The following is a 19326-nucleotide window of genomic DNA, read 5'->3' as shown; positions in this document are numbered from 1 at the left end:
GGCCTCGGTACCCTACCCTCTTCGAAGCAGTGTGTGGAGCTAGCACCAAGAGGGGCTCACTGTTGGATTAGAGGATAAACTAGTTTCGTTCCAGAGCGCGTGCGTTCAGTGATAGCCAGTAGACCTGCCAGTGTAGTTCTGGCTGTAGAAGTGAAAGTGACAGCGCGCGTTACATAGATCACATATCGGTGAATAGAGTAAAACAAGATAAAAAAATGAAGCTGCTAAATATTGTTCCGGCTGGATACCTGTTTCTGTTGGCGCTGCTGTCTAGCACAAATTACAGCGGATCCTCGGTTCGAGCTCAAGAACCTCTGTTCGAGTTGCCGGTACAGCTAATCGGATTTCCAGTGATTATCCTGTCGGTGCGGTTGGCAACCTTCGCCAAGAAGCTTGCGTATTCTCTAAATCCAAGTGAGTGATTCGTTGCTTAGTAACTAGTGTACGGTTCGTTAACTTAATCAATTGGTGGTAAACTTAAGGTCGCGTTGACAACGAAAGAAAATCACCTGCCATAAAGTTGTTAATTAGGCCAAGGTCTGCGACGTCTCCGTCGTGTCAAGAAATCAACGACCTTTTCAAATGAAATCATAGAAATGTTTCCCCTACTAACCCAAATCTGTGTGGACCTAGTAAGCCCTCACCAGCCCCTTCAGTATCGACAAACCACTGACCTCGTGCCACTTGCGAAAGTAAACAAGTTTGTGTATTATGACACACCCAGCGCGAAAGCCGGTGTGCGTATGCGAGCGGGGGGTAGGTGCTGCTTTTCCACGTCTGAACCCCCCTTTCCCACGTATTGAGCTCAATGTTAAACGACATGCATCGGGCAATCTTCTGCTCCGTCCTTCTCTATCTTCCATTCCGCACTGCACTTCGTGTAGGTGTAGCCTATAACGCTACATGGTAATCGAAACGGCCAATTGACGATGCGGTCGGGCAGCAGACGCGTGTTATCTAACCATTTCGCTCGGGTGAAACACCTCTCGCGGTGGTGCTACTATGCTTGATGCCGAAACTGCAAGCAGTACCCGTTGCCAGGGGTGCCAGATCGGTGGGTTTAGTTATTTATTTTTTTTTTTCGAGTGGAAACTCGAGAATGATTTTGTTGTTCAGAATGTACTGAGATTAGGGTTTACCAAATTGATTTACAATTTACAAAACCACAAAACTTTATTCCCCTTAGGTCTCAAATAGCTATGCAAAATTTGGGGTCCAAGTTTGGTATTCTTGCAATATCATTTCCTAACAAAACGATCGAGCTACGACAATGAATAAACAAGTTACCTTGTAGGATATCATTGGAAGGTCGGTGATAACAGCAGCGATTGCAAAGATGTAATGTGCCACTAGGCACAGTTATTTGGCCTTCTAGTGTACAGGTTATTCCAAAGTTTGATTTCTCTGATTAGAATATATTAAAGTTTCAAGTTGTCAACTAGAAATAATTTTATGTAATGTCGTAGTAGCGGGGCAAGGGAGTTGGAGACAAACCGATCCCCACGAAATATTTTATTGCAAGTTGAACAATTGAATATGTTCTACAAAAATGGGCATAATATTTTAAATGGAATTCGTAGCTAGTAAAGGCGCTATAACCTAGGTTCATTAGCCAGGACAAGGCTAGATACTTTTGTCCCATCCCAGGAACATAGGACCAAAGAAGTGACATTAACCCTCTTAGCCGAGTCGCTTTCAACGATTTATCAAATCCCCATCAAATTGAAACGGTCGGTATTGTTGTCCACGTTTCTTCCTAATTCAAGGTTTGAAATAATTCGTTGATCAAATTCTTCATTAAATTAATAATTTAATTGCCGTATAATTTTGAATCATCTTCACTTTGTACGCTGCACAGTTGGTCTGGCCGCTTTAATGTTTGTGTCACGTACCATATGTACCACAAACACTAATATTGACAAGAAAAATTGTAGGCGAACGTCTGCAATTTTCATGGATCCCTTCATGTATTGGCTGTGTATGTATAGACTAGACTAGATAATATTTTAAATGGAATTCGCTAAGCTTCGTTGGCTTCTGCGAATATTTCCCTGTAGTGCAAATTGGTGACAGACCTTGGCACCTACCGGTTGGCTCGTTGTGGAGGCGAGGTCTACCGCCGAAGGCTACATCGCCTTCATCGCAACGAAGCACCGAGCTAAATGGCTCACTTATATCGTGACCAAACTAGGAGCTAATTAATTCACGAAACGAACATTGGTATCGAGAGAAATTCCGCCACCGGCAGGCACGTAGCCAAAGGGGGGGCTAGGGGGCCAAAGCCCCCCCCGAAAATTTTCAAAAATAAATTTAAGAAGCAACATGTTTTTCGGTGACTCTTAAAAAAATTGTATCTTGTTTGGTTTCAACAAATTAATGCGAGAATTGTGAGGAAGATTGCTATTTCGAACCACCGAAGACAGCGGTCAGGATATCTACTCAGTATGCTGAGTGTGATAAAACAGTTCCCTTCATATTGTGTGACTCGTCGGAAGACAAACGAAACTGTTACTTTAATTCTTGCTGTGGGGATCTGTCGAATGATTGAGTCGCAGAAGCAAGAAGTAGTGCTCCAGCCAAATACGGAGGCTATTGACTTCAGGTCTTTTCGCATAAGATCGATCTTATGCGAAAAGACCTGAAGTCAATAGCCTCCGTATTTGGCTGGAGCAACATTAATGATGTGAAATATTTGCTGAAGGTGATTATGGAGGTTATGCTTACGAACATCGCCTTTAACGAGTTTAACCATGTCAGGCGTTCAGTGCTGATGCCATTTAACAAATTAGCCCAGGCGAAACCAGTCATTTTGCATAACAACTTGTAACATGTGGTTGATCCTCATATATATGGACGATGAGAAAATCAATGCTCGGCTACAAGATCTGATACCACTTACTTGCACCGTGGCTATTAAAAGATTCCTGTCACATTTGGAAAAAATGGTATTCATTATAAAGGACACATCTAGGAAGTATATTAAATGGTGTTTTTGTGGTGAAAATCTAGGTGAACAGACATATTTCCTCCAACCTGACCCTGCACGTAAAAACTGAATGCGATAGTATTATTTTACACATTATATCTTTGCATATACATAGTCTCCAAAACCATTTCCTGAAAAACAAACATTTGCCAAATTTTGGCTGCTGTTCGGATAATATTGACGGCAAAAACTGCGTCTAGTATCTCAAAATCAACGGTCGGCACCATCATTGAGGAAGTCGACACTCGTGACCCGTCAGAAATTTGCGAACATGGACATGGCAGTAACCACTATGATGATAAGGAAGTGTACGAGATAGAAATGAACACCACCGCGACACTGTTGGTTAGGAAAAATATTTCTCAGCCTAGTAAATAGTTCTCCACATGCAATCGCTAGTTGTTCGCACGAGATCTGTAGGACAACCATTTACGTTTTATCACTTTCATTGTTCACATCATGGAAATATATTGAAGACACAAGGCTTCATTTAGCTAATGCATTGAACCGAATAAAATAAACGAAATATATAATAAAATTGCAGAAGTTTTATAGAAAAGTAAGCTCAAAACCTGTCCCAAAATGAGAACTTTATCGCTAGTGGTTGTGTCTAACAAAACTCAGATATTATGTTATATATTAGCCAGAATAAAGTTAGTTAAAGCATAAGCAGATTGAATTTCTGTAATAGGTTAGTGCACTGTACGCTTAGTAGAAACATCAGGCATCTCACTCAAGCGTGCTAGACAAAAACATTTCCGTTAGTTGATGACAATATAGTCGAGAAGACAGTTTTTGTTTTCGCGTCATTTTAATGCAATAGTATTTCTGTTGACACTCAATTTCATTTTATGCGGAGAATGCGGTCCATATTTAAACATTATTAGTCCGCAAAGTAGTGATATTTTAAACAATCGAACAACAAGCAAGAAAAATGCCAAAAAATAAACAAGCCAAAAAGTGGTAAAACAGCGGTTTTTCTGAGGTGTTCATCAACCCAAGAATTGTATACCGTCGTATATTACTAATGTTGTTCACATACAGAAACGTACATAGTAGCGGTAGGACTATCTGTTGTGATTTTATCCTTACTTTTCAACGGATGTCAATAGATGCTAAACCACATATTAGTCAATCAATCATAATAAACTTAATGTTGTAAGCAGCAGCATTTCTGTCTCTTTCGATGGTTTCCAATTAATGTCCATGTAAGTCTAAAAACGACGTGACGATACAGTGAACAAACATCAGTAGCCTATCACGGAGAGCGACTAAAATGTTGTAACTAGTTGAGTCTACAGTCAATAAATTGGGATTAATGTTTCGATTTCATGTTTTCGTTTTATTTGTGTTCGTTATGGAATAAAATGAGAGAGATGAGCAGAGATCACGAAGAAAAAGAGAGAAAAAATAATAAATAAATTGAAATCGACCCAAGAGCAGCTGTTCTATATTTTCTGGGCACTCAACTACAGAACAACAGAAATCATCAAAGAAAGTTGGCCTTACACCTACGTTACTCTTCGACAGAGGTGAAGTAAGTGCGATGTATACCCGTCCATATGTCGGAATAAAGAGATGCTGAAATTATTGAGCTTGTTCATATTTATAATATTTCTTTTTTTTTCAATCTAAAATTTTATTTGAAACGGCTCAATGCGTTAGCACAACTGATCCGTGGGTCTTTTAATTTTTTTTACAATAAGTAAAAATAAAAAAATTCTAAGAATGTCGGTCTGCCAGATCTTGTTGACGCAGTTTGCTGCTGCGTGTTGAGATCTTTTTCCTTGGCGGTGAGGCCGCTTGGTGGTCATTCAGTCTGCCTTCTCTCGCGTTATCGTTCCCGTCCATGTCGTCATCGGTACTGCTTTCTTCCTGTTCACGATCAGAGGTTCTTATTTGTTTCTTGTTCTTATGGGTCGCTGTTGTATATCCGTCTTCATCGGTATTTGCTTCTTTATTGGCGATGCTAGTTGTTGGTTTGGGAGCGGTTGTCGTGGTCGTTGTACCTGCATTATTGGGTAATTGGATCGTTGTTTTAGGTTTATCTGAAGGTATCGGTGGCTGCTTGTTAGAGTTGGCTGTAGTAGATGAGTTTTGACTAGTTGCTTCGGCGCATGTTTTTCCGTAGTAGGCTGTATAGTTACAGAATTGGCATGTTGGGGTCTGCCCGGGATATGTAATTAGCGTTGTTTGCTTATAGGTCACGCTATCCTTCGGTGATTTGCATTCGATAGTCATGTAAGAAGGTATTGGTTTAGTCACTCGCATTCTCACAATACAAACGCCATTGGGAATGCCGAAGAAAAAATTTCTCCAGGTGTCATTCGTAATAGATTCTACTTCTCCATATTGCGACATGATTTGCTTGATGAAATCCTCCTTCGTGCGCGGGGCCAAATCATGGATACGCACGTCCACCATGTCGTTTTCCATATGCACGGGAATCTTGATTCTGGTGTTATTAAATTCGACCTCGTGTTGCATGTTGTTCTTTGCAATAAAGTTTTCGGCCTGTGCTAAGCTTCTAAACGTGATCAAAACACAGTTTTTACGTGATGTAGCTGAATGTAGGTAACTTCAGCGAGATTAAGCTCCATTTTCACTTTAACTAATTGTTCCACTTCCTTAACTGTTCGTGTTATCCCGTAGCACAGGCACTTTTGCTTCATTTGGCAAACTCATTTTACTCCGCAGCCGGGGGCAACGATACAATTTGTATGTGCACTGATATAGAACAATAGCTAGCTTGATTCACTGGTGCCTGTAGCCTGCTATAGCGTAGCAATTTTTTTTGCTTCTGCTTTTTGCGACATCAGAAGGTAGACCTTCTAGTTCTTTTGGTAATACATTTAACAAATTTCACGTACCGTCAAGTCCCCAGTTACCGTGCGTTTAGGTGGATTTGACGTGACTTCAAATCCTGTTTTTTTTATCAAAATGAAAACCGCCCTCATAGTCACCGTAAAAATACCTATCTAAATACGTCACAATTTAGAAATAATATAAAACTATTACCAACAAAACGAGAATAAGTAGTTGAGGACATTTGTTTGGCACCAGTGCACGTTATATGATCAACTTACGGTGTATTTAAAATTTTGATTCAACTTTAGTTGGAATGTTTCAATAAAACGATGAAACGAAAGGATTTGGGATCTGAATCTCTCCGATGGATTTAGGGAGCTAGTTCTTTAAATTTCGTGATTTTGAAACTGCACGGTGAACGACACATGCACGGCGACTGGCGATTTGAAGGAAAATTAGAAGATATTAGTAATCAGTGTTTTCATTCGATTTGTAGACAATTTTCTTTAATCAATTAAATTGTGGGCAGTTTCCTTCAGTTGATTTAATCATTTAAATTTATATTTTGATCCTATTGATTACCAAAAAACCTTCCTAACTGGGGTTCTAATCTACCCGACCAAGGCTAGTCTTGAAAATAGTTTCATTTAAATAGAATATATCAAAAAATTGTGTTAGCATGATGCCTTGGAACTGGTAATACTCGCAGAACACCAGACAAAGAAAATAGAAGTTGAACCGTCTCTGCGCATCTACAAATCGCTTGCTAAATCAGAAGATTTTGTACGAATTTCGACATTCTCTTCGTTCGAACATTTTATGGATATTTTTCTACTCATTTCGGTTTAGCATCTTCTACGCCTTTTAAAGGTGTAGCTTGGAACACCTAGTGTTTTCCAGCACCGTCAAGCATTGTCATATTCGGTTAGCGCATAAATACTGTGAACTCTAGAATATACTTTGTTGTAACGAGAGTAAGTACTATAACCTTTCTTGTGACAATGAACATATTTTTAGGATTGTCTTTGATTTGGAATTGATTTCATTATGAACTTTTCAAAATTTAATTTAGTTTCTAGTGACTATATCAAATTGTCAGAATTAAAAGCTTTATGCAAATTTTTTTAAGCCCCTCCCGAAACAAAATCCTGGCTACGGGCCTGGCCACCGGGGAACTCTCAGTCGGAGTAGGATTGTTTCACCGCCAGGTCCGAGTAGATCTTGATTAGTTCTAGGAGCTATCCAAGCAGCAATTTTAGTTCCGGTAACCAGTTTGAAACAAAAAATGTGGACTAGTTGCCGAAACAAAAAATGTTAGTTGGGTAAATGGCTCAAGGAGGGAACGGATAGCAGTTTCAGAAGCAATTCCGCTGCCGGAGAACTCTCAGTCGGATTGGTGTGAGGATTAGATTGCAACAAAACTGGAACTAGATGGCTCACTGAGACGAGAGCTGACAAGCTCACTAAAACGGCTCATAGAAATCAGGGCTAAATGGCTTTCGGTAACTTTACGTAACGTAACGCTGGGTAATATCCGAGTGAACTTCAGGGTTAAACGGTTCAAGTACGCAGAGGATCCATATAGCGTCATAAATGGAGATGATGACGGAAAGCAAGAGGAATGTCGGGAACTAAATTGCTGAATGGTCGAACCATTTCGTGGATTAGGCGAGGCTCCGAGTTAACAACAGAAAACTCGTGAGCAAAAGGTTTCGTGATCGCCAAAATCAACGGCGTCTTCATGTGAAGTTTTTACGCATGTTGAAAATGGAGCAGTTTGGCCTAATATTGGAACAACTTACCGAGCAGTTGATCGGCCGAAAGCCGATAGTCATTGGTGGTGACTTCAATGCCTGGACTGGAGTGAGGTAGCAGAGTAACCAATACAAGAGGATGTATCCTGCAGGAAACTCTTACGAAGTTAGACGTTAGATTATGCAATGAAGGTTCCGTTACGACATTTCGGAGAGACGGGAAGAAGTCTATCATCGACATCACATTCTGCAGTTCTTCACTAACGACGAACACGGACTGGAGAGTGTGCACCAGTATACCCATAGCGTCCACCAGGCGATTCGCTACCAAATCGGCCAACGGAATCCTGCTGCTGCATGGAAAAAAGACGACCGGCGAGCGAAAGTGGAAAACGAAAGCCATCAACAAAGACCTCTTCGGCCAACGGGACCGAGAACGTTGATGCGACTGATCTAACAAGAAGGATTGTGACGTTACAATGCCGCGAAAACTGGAGCCGCGCAGTAGACGCATCCAGCTTACTGATGGTACGAGACGCTCAATACGCTAGCAAGCCAGGTTGCCATGAGGAGCTGTGCCGAGAAGTTGACGCCAATCCCTGGAGGACGCGAACCGAGTCGTGATGGCGAAGATGAAGAGCCCGTCGACGTCAGCCGAAATGTGACCGAGTAAGTTAAGATAATCGTTGAGGATCTCTTCCCGAAGTACGGCCCAACTACCTGGCCACCGACACCGTACGGCAATGAAGAAGGAGCAAACATGGACGATAGGGAAGTGACTAACGACGAGCTCCCAGAAGCGTCGAATCGCCTGGAATCAAAGAAATCCCCGATCCGGATGGGATACTAAACATGATGCTGAAAGCTGAGATCCTGGCATATCCCTGACATGTTCAGGATGGTGCTGCAGAAGTGTTCAAATGAAGGCAACTTCCCCGAAATGTGGAAGGTACAGAAGCTGGTGTTGCTATCGAAGTCAGGGAAGCCACCGGGTGATTCAGCCTCGTATAGACCCATATGTCTGCTGGATACACTCAGGAAAAATCCTGGAAAGAATCATCCTTAACAGGATGACGAAATGCACGGAGGGTGAGCGCGGACTGTCCACGATGCAGTTCGGATTCCTCGAAGGAGCATCGACAGTAGATGCAATTCGGACAGTGCTCGAGAGGGCTGAGAAGGTATCTAAACAGAAGCGAAGAGGAGATCAATACTGCGCTGTGGCCACGATAACTGTGAAGAAAGCATTTAACAGCGTCAGCTGGCAAGCCATCGGTACAGCGCTGCACAAAACGGTTCCCGACTATCTATGCCAGATCCTGAAGAGCTACTTCCAGAGCAGAGTGCTGCTGTTCACGACGTACGAAGGGCAGAAGTCAATACGAGTCACAGCGGGCGTTCTTCGTGCCACCATCCTCGGTCCAACTCTTTAGAAGGGGACGTACACTTCACACAACGGCTCCCCACCAAAGTAAAAATCGTGGGTTTCGCGGACGACGTGTCACTAACGGTGATAGGTGAGATACTTAAAGAAGTGGAGGAACCGGTGACGGAGACAATAGACGCGATCGATAGCTGGATGAACGGGGTCAAGCTGCAAATAGCTCACCACAAGACGGAGGTAGTGCTGGTCAGCAACTGCAAAGCGGTGCAGCGGATGCATATAGACATCGGAGGACACGGGATTGCATAGAAGCGTGCACTGAAGCAATTGGGAGTGATAATCGACGACAGCTTGAGCTTCAACAACCACGTCGACTAGGGCTGCGAAAGGTCGGCGAAGGCAACGAATGGAATAGCGAACGGCCAAACTTCAGCGGTCCGAGAAGCAGCACGAGGCGTTTGTTATCTACTGTTTCGTCATCGATACTCCGAGATGGGGTTCCTGCCTGGGGTGCTGTGCTGAAAATCGAGCGGAACCATGAAAAGCTGAACAGGACACTCCGGCTGATGGCTGTACGAGTCGCGAGTGCTTACAGAACAATATCGTCGGAGACAGTATGCGTTATCGTCGGGATGATCCCCATCACTCTGGCTGAGGACGTGGAATGCTACCAGCGGAGAAATGCACGTAATGCAAGAAGACTGGTCCAAGCTTCCGGAAGTACGTCTCCTATGACCCCAGCAGCATAAGATCAATTAGCAGACCGAAACCGCTAGCTGTTTAGATAGGGAGAAAGTCTTCTCCCCTGCATCGGCCCTGTCGGGGGTAGTACCGACCATAGACGACGAGCCTCCGGCGGCTGCCAATGCAGAGGACCCGGCTGCCTCCGGGCAAGTTGCTTCCCCAACTCACACAACCTAGATAAGCTTATCGCCCCTGCCGCCTTTCCAGACTGCAACGATCACCCACAGTCCATCGAATACAACCATTCTCCGAGCGCTGTTCTGTTCACCAAAAAAGACCATGTAGGAGGACCACAGAGCTAACCTCAACAGAATGGAGTCCCCTCTCACAAAGCAGCGATATTATCGGCAAGCTGAAACCTCATGGCAACGCTCCTGTCAGAGGAAGCAAGGAAACCCAACCTACTGCGGAACACAGACTCAGTCCCGACAATTGTAGCAAATCAATCAAGTGCGCAATATCGGTTCAAAACTGAAGAACATGTTGGAGCAACTAAACACCTCCTTCCTGGTGATAGGGACCCATCATCCGCTGGCAGAAGTGACCAACGGAGCAACCAAATTGCCGAATTCATGGAAAAATGTAACGCTGTTGTACTTAACAACGTAGACTGCACTTATATCCGAGGTCAATACTCTTGAGTCTGTTCCGCGGAGCTCCCTGCGGCCTGTGGTTGGTCCGTTCTGGCAGACACCGGAAATAGTGACCTTTCCAATCCAATTCCATAACGTACGACCGCATACCACCAGCCACGACTCGCCGTCGGCGCTGGCTATACGATCAGGCGGACTGGGTCGCCTACGAGGAGGTAGTCTCGGACTCCCTCACACGAGGCGCGAATAAACACCCGACCAACTAATGACTAAACTCGTTCAAGCCGCCGAGTACAGTATTCCTCGCACAAGTGGCAAACCTTCACCCCGAGCCACCCACTGGTGGAACCCGGAGGTCAGTCAAACCATCAAGGACGGATGCAAAGCACTTCGGATACTCAAAAAGACAGCCGCTAGCCACCCCATGAAAGAACAAAGGGCAGCAGAGTTTCAAAGTTTTCGAAATCAGCCGAGAAAGGCCATCAAGTTTATGAAGATCAACAGTTGGAACGTGTTTCTCCAAGGGATATCTCCCGATGTTTCCACCGCTGAGCTTTGGGGGAGAGTTAACGCCCTCAGCGAGAAAAGAAGGCAAATCGGCTTCTTCCTCGAAGTCAACAGAACTACAACAGTCGAACGCCAATAAATTGCCGAAGAACTTGGCAAAAACTTCAGTTCGTTATCCTCAGACGCTTCCCTCCCTCCAACCTTTTTAGCACAATGCAGAAGACTCGGAAGAGCGCCCATATGCCTCCCATCGGAATCTGGACAAGATTTTAATAGAGCGTTCTTCGGGATAGAATTAACGGTGGCACTCGCTACCGCCCACGGCAACTCCCCGGGCTAGATGATATCAGCTAGAGGGTAGAAGAGTGCTATTGGAATGTTTGAACCGCATCTGGGATGGCCAATCCGTCCCATCTTCTTTGAAATCGGCCCTTGTAATCCCCATACCAAATAAAGACAACACTCCCCGTGCGGCGAAAGACTTCCGGCCGATTAGCCTGCTCACCTGCGTAACGAAAACTATGGAGCGGATGATGACCTACCTCGAGCAAAAACTCCCATCTTGACCAACGCCAAATCGTATGTCGCCAGGGTAAAAGGACTGGAGAAATTCTCCGACAGCCTCTGGCGGACGATCGGCATGCCGACATAGCAATATTGGACATAGCCAAGGCCTACAACACAGTCTACCGCGAGGAAGTTATCCGGCAAAGAGCTAGCTGGGGAGTCTCCCGAAACCATGGCATTTACATCAAGGACCACCTCAACAATCGTCTCTTTCGAGTGGGAGTCGGTAGCCTACAGTCCAGAACATATGTGGAAGAAAACGGTATCCCACAACCATCCGTCCTCGCCGTCACTTTATTTCTCGTCAGCATGAACTCCCTCTTTGCATCTCTGCCGGGGGAGTTTAAATTTTCGTCTACGCCGACGATATCATAATCATCGTTGTGGGAGAATCGACCGCTCGAGTGCGGATAAACCTCCAAACCGCAGTAAACGCCATCGGAATAGGAGGTTCAACATAGTCGCCGCCAAACGCTCAGTATCGCAATTCCTATCACCTAGCCACTAACAGACCGGTCAAACTCAAAAATACACTTATCCCTCTCCGCACATAACCAAAAGGCCTCACTATTACGCTGGATCGCTGTCTCACATTCGTATCACACTTCCGGACTGCCAAAGGAGATTGTGGAAACAGGAAACGCCTCATTCGAACCATCAGCGCCTGGCACCCGACATGGAACAGAAGAACTGCTCTGAACGTCAGCAGTGCGCTCATCAACAGCAAAATATTCTACGGTATTAAAATACCCAGCCACAACTTGGACGGGCTCATGAGGATCCTTCCCCCTCTGTACAACGAAACGATTCGGTTGGCCTCTAACCTACTGCCGAGCACTCCTGCCAAAGCAGCCTGTGTCGAAGCTGACATTCTCCCCTTTTCGTGGGTAGCCGCAAATATCGCACTAAGGTGCGCTCAGGGATTTCTCGAAAGGACTTCTGATAGTACTTGTACCCTCCTGAAAACGACTCATATATTCTTGGAATAAACGGCAGGGACCTCCAGAAATAGCTCGCCTTCACAGAACCCGGGACCGACCCTGGTACACGAGAAGTCCGAACACCTTTCCAGGTCCTCCTCCCGAGGTCGCTCAGGCCACATTCCTAGAACTGATGAGCCAACGTTTCCCAAACCACGTCTGGATCTACACTGACGCTTCTGAACTGCAAGAAAAAGTTGGAGTGAGGGTCTGCGGAATAGGAGCTGGTCTGGCCTACCGCCTCGTAACAAGCTGCTCTGTTTTCTCAGCAGAAGCTGCGATTGCTAGGAGACCAGAAGGAATACCTACTATCATTCTGACGGACGCTATGTCGGGTATATCCGCCCTGGAAACGGGAACGTTACGCCACTCTTACATATAGGCTATAGAGGACACCTGCGATCCGTTGACTGCGATATTCTGGGCCCTGTGAGATCAGCGGGAATGAGGAAGATTGCTGACCAAATTGGTCCCATCGACGGATATTATCTCCCACTTCAAAGCCGAAACCAAGGCTCACTTTATTAGTCACTGAAAGAGCCAACCTGGCCATCTCCAAAAAATCAAACCAGACTCACCGTGGAACATCTTCTGGCAGATTGCCTAGAGTTTCAAAACCTACGAAATCTCCATCAACTACCTTCTTCAATCCGAGACATCCTGGCCAACGACCGGTCAAGTGAGGAGACAATTATCTCATTCTTGAGAGATGCCGAGCTACTCGTGAAATTATAGGTACTCCCAAGGACTGTTCGCCTCATCCCCTGTACACCTGAAGTGACCCACCACGAACAACCCATCAGCCTTTAGAATAATGAAATGAAATGAAATCTACAATGAATTGTAATGTAATATGTATACACTTTATTATCTTTTCGGGCGAATAACCAAGTAGGTTAAAGCCCGTAATAAACAATCAACCAACCAGTGGAGGTGTCAAGGATGGAGACAATAAAGGCAATAGAGAGCTGAATAAACGGTGTCAAGCTACAAATTGCTTTCCACAACACGGAGGTTTTGCTAGTCAGCATCTGCGAAGCGGTGCATCGGATGCAGATCGACGTCGAAAGGCACGTGATTGCATCGAAGCGTGCACTGAAGTAATTGGAAGTGGTAATCAACGACCGGTTGAGCTTCAACAACAATGTCGACTACGGCTGCGAAAGGTCGGCGAAGGCAACGAACGCAATAGCAAGAATCATGCCAAACGTCGGCGGTCCGAAAAGCAGCATGAGGCATCTACTATCTACTGTTTCGTCACCGATACTCCGATATGGGGTTCCTGCCAGGGGTGCTGTGCTGAAAATCGAGCGGAACCATGAAAAGCTGAACAGGACACTCCGGCTGATGGTTGTGCGAGTCGCGAGTGCTTACAGAACAATATCATCGGAGGCAGTATGCGTTATCGTCGGGATGATCCCAATCACTCTGACTGAGGACGTGGAATGCTACCAGCGGAGAAATGCACGTAAGGAGACTGGTCCAAGCTTCCGGAAGATCTTGCATCGGTTTGGACATGCTTCGTCACCCCTTTGCTCGGTGTGTGTGAGCGTGCAAGAGACACCGGAACACGTGGTCTTCAAATGCCCTAGGTTCAAAAAAGTTCGTAGGGGTATGCCTGGTGTGATAGTGGAGAATATCGTCGAAGAGTTGGGCTACGACGAGCATACCTTGGACGTTGTCGACAGAGTGGTTACTGCAGAGGAAGTAGCGAAGGGACCAACAAAGTAGCGCCATTGGCTATAAGGTCGCCGTGAAACCACAAATCGGGATTCGAGAGAAATTCCGCCGCCGGAGAACTCTCCGTCGATGTAGACTAGGTCCACCGGAGAATTCGGGTCGTTGGGGCGCCAGTGAAGCGGACGTCAGGCTTCACCGAAACCGCTGGGCCGACCTTGACACCCTACCGGGTAGCTGGTGAGTAGGCTAGACTCACCGCCGGGGATAGAACCGAGTAGATCGCGTCGAATAGCTAGAGGAGAGAGAGGACACCAGTGAATCGGAAGCTACGCTCCACCCGGAATCACTGGATGGACCTTAGCACCTAGCTAGACCGAATGGATCGGGACGAAGCAAGGAGCCAAATAACTCATGGAAACGAACATCGGTATCAGGAGAAATCTACCGCTCGGTTTCGGGAGAATCTCTCTCACCGGGGAATTCTCCGTCGGAGTAGGCTAGATCCAACGTTGGGGAACAGATTTTAGTAAAGTCAAAAGGAGAACCAAAGGGCCTAAAAGAGTTGCGGTGCTAAATGGTACCGGATAGGGAGCCAAAAGGCTCAAGAAATTGTGGTGCTTAAACCAAAGAAGAATTGATATCGGGAGAACTTCTTACGCCGTGGAACTCTCCATCGGCGTAAGCTAGATTCACCGTCAGGGATTAGACTGAGTAGACCACGACGAGACACCATCAGTCGCGGGTCGTCGGGAGCCCAGCGAACCGGACGCCCTGTTCTACCGGAATCGCCGAACTCACCTCGGCACCTGGCTGGTTGGCTAGGTTTCGGGAGAACATCTGTCGCTGGGGGAATTCTCCGTCGGAGTAGGCTAGGTTCATCGTCGGGGACTAGACCGAGTAGTTCGCGAACAAGTCGAGAGCTCAACGAGGAAGTGGCGCTAAATAGGTAGCTAAAGGGCCTAAAGGAGTTATGATGCTAAATGGCACCGTATAGAGAGCCAAAGGGCTCAGGAAATTACCGTACTGAGTGGCACAAGAGAGCCGAGTCATAGTCTTCAATGGTACAAGGGAGCCGAAGGACACAGTAAGTTAGACTATCTAGAGTTTGCCGCCCAGATTGTCCAACTTTCCTACTTCCATACAGAAATTGCCACGTTGTGTAGATGGCCGAAAACTGGCAGAGGAGGAGTGCTGTAATCCTATTGAAGCAACTAACTGCCGTAAGGTGGTGCCGGGGAGGAAGCAGGTTCCGTGCAAGAGTAGTTGCTTTACCAGGTTGGCCAGCTGCCCAAACCCGTTCCGAGTAGTTGGTTTTCGTACAAAACAGGAACAGAGCTCAGAGACAGCTAGAAATATACACTTTCAAAAACTTTCATAGTGATCTAGATATGAATTTTCAGCTCATATAGTAATCCAATATCAAAACGGCAAAGACTGAAACTTGCCGATATGGTAACAGGCCAGCAGCGTAAGAGGAACATCAACCAAATTCACTGGACCTTTGCGCGAGTGAAATATTTTGTGCAATTATGAAGATAGCATCACAGACTAACAGACATAACACTCGTAAATAATGCTTCGCCCGCTTTAACGGTCATTTTAAATATATTTGTAGTTGGGACTGTGGCCACATTTGCAATTATGGCGCCACTGAAATATGAACAAGCATATTGGAGATAGACCACTAGTGAAAAATTGCTCCCAAACTTGAGGGGTAACCCACCAGCATATGAGTGTTTGGGACCGTGAATGAAAGGTGGAGCTAGTGTTCTGGGAAAATTGCCGGATCGATGTTTTTTGAGGAAATTCCCCCTTAGTGTTATGTCTGTGATAGCATTTCATAAGTATCGCAAAATTATTGAAAGTGAGCTGGAGATGAAGACAATTTTAATGACCAGGATAAATATAGACAATTCAGTTGTTTAAAAATTAATGGATATGTTGACAATAAATAATTCAGAATAAGAAAACGAAAAGCGAATGTTTGTGGCATCTCCTGAATCTATTTTGATCATTCAGCTTCTTCGATTCTATTTCAAATTTTACACACATCTAATTGCATTTTTCAAGCCAACTCATTCACTAATTTCAAAAATGAGGAAGCTGAAAATGTTATTAGATATGATTTTCTATAGTAAGATCGTGATCTGCGCCACACCCCTCTAGCTACGTGCCTGTGAGGAGGAAAAGCACCCTGTCGCTGGTACTGATTAACAACCGAGACGAGAATCTGTAGACAGATCGTACAGAAGTGGACAGATGAAAACAATTGAATGGGAAAACGCGAGTACATCGGAAAAAACCCAAAATTTTACTTGGTTTGATGATTCAATTAGTAATATTAAAAATGCTTTCAGAATATATTAGAACAATCTGGCACCACTGCCTGCAACTGTAAGGAACAGTGCAGTGAAGAAATTGATTTCACAAACAGAGAATTGGAGCTCCGCCATACTAGAAATTATAAAATCCCAGGCGACAGCAATACTACCTTTCTCACATGACCACACCCTACACAGTCTCCTCATCTGGATCACGACCACAATGTCTCCACACAGCCATACATTCGCCCTCCGCCGCATCGAGTTCAAATTTGGCAATGGCAAACCGTTTCACCGTTCCGTGACTGCAATTTTAAGCCGAAAGAAACAAAGCACTCATAAACAACAAAACAGTACCCCTCGGTACGGTTGCATCTGCCGCGAGAATCCTTGACCGAGTACCGCGCAGTTTGAGTTACCTAATCCGCACGTATACCGACGCGAGTTCCACCGGGCCGATAATTTTTCTCACGTAGACCGACTCGAGTCAAAACAAAAACTTCGCGTAGGTATCAACACAGCAGGCAGGCCGTTCGCCGGTTGGCTGGCCTACTTTTCATCTTCTCTTTCACTTTTGATTTCGCATTCGACGATTCGTCCATTTGGCCGACTGACGACTCCAAACAGCTGATTGTGGAGAAACGCGGCCTAGTGACCATCGCCGAGCGGAGTGTCCAATCTGCCAAAAATTATCGTACGTTTACCCCGCCGTGGAGCCTCCAAAATGCGGGACACTGTACTGGGTGGCAGAGGTGTGCAACATGCGGTGTGGACATTAAGGTGATTGACACGGATTGATTTGCGGGTATATCGATCGGAATCGAGTGCGTGTTGTTGTAGATGAGAGTTTATCAGGCAGATTTACGATGGCCATGAAAATGGATGTGAATGGCAAACCAATTGTTGGTTGAATTGTTTATGAATTATGCAATTTGACATGGAAATCAATTTTGGTGATCGTCCATTAATTGCATTTATTATGGCGATATGTGATATTTTTATATGTGATATGTGACAAAAACGGTCAAATTGAAAAACATTTAAGGTTAATTAATACTTAAATAAAACTAAGCTTCAGTTGTGTTCGTGTACAGCCTCTGAGTGCGGTTTAAAAGTACACATACAAGAGAAACTTTCAAGTGAAAGCATTTTGCAAGACGTTTTTTATTTGTTAGGAAAAAAAGTTACATATTTCCAATAAGAATCAAAGTTCCAGATAAAACAAAGAATTATTTGTCGGTGTACACTGATATACAATTTTTAGACAATGAGAGCTAATACATTAAGGTTACAAATGACATTAAACAATAATTAAAGGATAAACTATGGCATCCATTTTAGCAGCCATCTTGTAATACAGCCCACTGTATTCTTAATTACCACAAAACAATTAAAACCAAGCAAATCATTGTTATTAGCAATCATTTCGACAGCAAACAGCTTCATTCCTATCAATACACCGGGTTGAGCGGGTTTTACATTATTTGCAAAATAGCTTGGCAAATTGTATTACGCCAAGAAAAAAAATGGGTTATGGTTGGCCGATACATGCTGATGTTAATTCGATCGCTTTGCTTGCATAATTGGGTTTGTTTATGGAACATAACTGAACAAACGTAAACCGATGAATTTAATAGTTTGACATGGCTTGCCGTGTTTTCGCCTCCATACATGAGCATGAGCAAGCATCAAAGCATACTATGAGTGATATTGCATGGTTGTTTTAAATCAGAGTTTTTCTTAAAAACTGAAAGAAAACAAAAATACTACAGTTCTCGCAGGGGTGAAAAAAGATTGTGTCCGGTGGAGATTATTACGGGTTATTATAATGTTCTAACGACTCACTCGTTATATTGATGTCATTAAAATAGAGGCGGAATAATAATGAGTCGAGATTGCTTCCTTGCGGGATGGTGGATATAGCGAGGAATGATGCAAATAGACCGTATTTAGTACTGAATTGGAGTTCCCTTTCATCGAAGTAAGAACGAAACCAGCGAAGAAGTTATCCTTGAATACCGAGTTTGTATAGTTTGACTATCACGATATAATGGTTGATTTTGTCGAAGGCCAGTTAATAGCATCAGTTTGCAGTCTGCCGGCGAATCCATCGAAAATATACGTTGTATGGGAGAGCATGTTGGTCGTTGTCGATCGAAAAGCACAAAACCGTGTTGATCGTCCGCGATGTTGTGCTTGCAGTGAAAGAAAATAGTGTCTAATACAACCAGCTCGAATAGATTTGATATGGTACTCAAACACGAGATTCCCCAATAGTTGTCGATTTGTGTCCCTTTTTGAGCACTGCAAGCATTTAGACTGCTTTCCAGCACTATCACGGCTTTTATACCAGCGACAAGCACACCACCACCCGATATCTTATGGCTGTTGAGGGCGTATCGGTCACAGAACCAAACACCTGGCGAAACATAGTACGGTCGTCCAGTCTTAACTAGGCTAATGCGATGACATCATAACTGCAGCCACCGACGTTCTGATAGTAGGAATTCTCGATGCTGTTAGAGGACGGATCAGGTTCGACTAGAGTGGCGTCGACTGTAGTAACAGCAGAAAGTTCAGCAATGCTGCCATTTGAGCAGGTTGGGAAATCTTTTAATCATTCCTATGAGCAGTATCGGAACGTCTGACGGTCGTTGACTTGACAGTGACGAGGAACTCGCAGCCTTTCGTGAAAATTCGATTACTGAACGCTTCTTCGGATTGACACACATGCCATTTTGGCTACAGCACAATCAGCGAAGATTTCAAGCTGTTGTTGGAGAAATCTGCAATTCTCCATTGAGTGGATGAGATCAAATATTTTGAGAATGGACCAGCCAGAAATCTTCAAAACTAAACACATGCCATTGAAGTGAAGCAGAAAAACCAAAGGTTCCAAGCAACTTCTCTGGGCTACTCGTGACGTTGAAGTAAATGTGAGTTCCTGGTAATCTCCAATGCTAACCAGTATCCACAGTCATCTCGATCTGTGAGCTAGAATC

At 44.6% G+C, this 19326-nt stretch overlaps 1 protein-coding gene across 1 annotated transcript in view; it reads left to right on the top strand.

Annotated features, from left to right (window-relative positions):
* The first annotated feature begins 215 nt into the window (after positions 1–215).
* The window catches only part of LOC131690819 (uncharacterized), a 38756-nt gene continuing 19645 nt past the window's right edge, over positions 216–19326 (top strand). The window contains exon 1 of the mRNA XM_058976857.1: positions 216–414. Within this exon, the coding sequence (XP_058832840.1) occupies positions 216–414 (199 nt within the window). The remainder of the gene's footprint in view (positions 415–19326) is intronic.

This window comes from Topomyia yanbarensis, chromosome 3 (assembly GCF_030247195.1).
Source record: "Topomyia yanbarensis strain Yona2022 chromosome 3, ASM3024719v1, whole genome shotgun sequence".
Lineage (NCBI taxonomy): Eukaryota > Metazoa > Arthropoda > Insecta > Diptera > Culicidae > Topomyia > Topomyia yanbarensis.
Note: the sequence above shows the minus strand (reverse complement) of the source record. Positions and strands in the feature narration are given on the sequence as shown.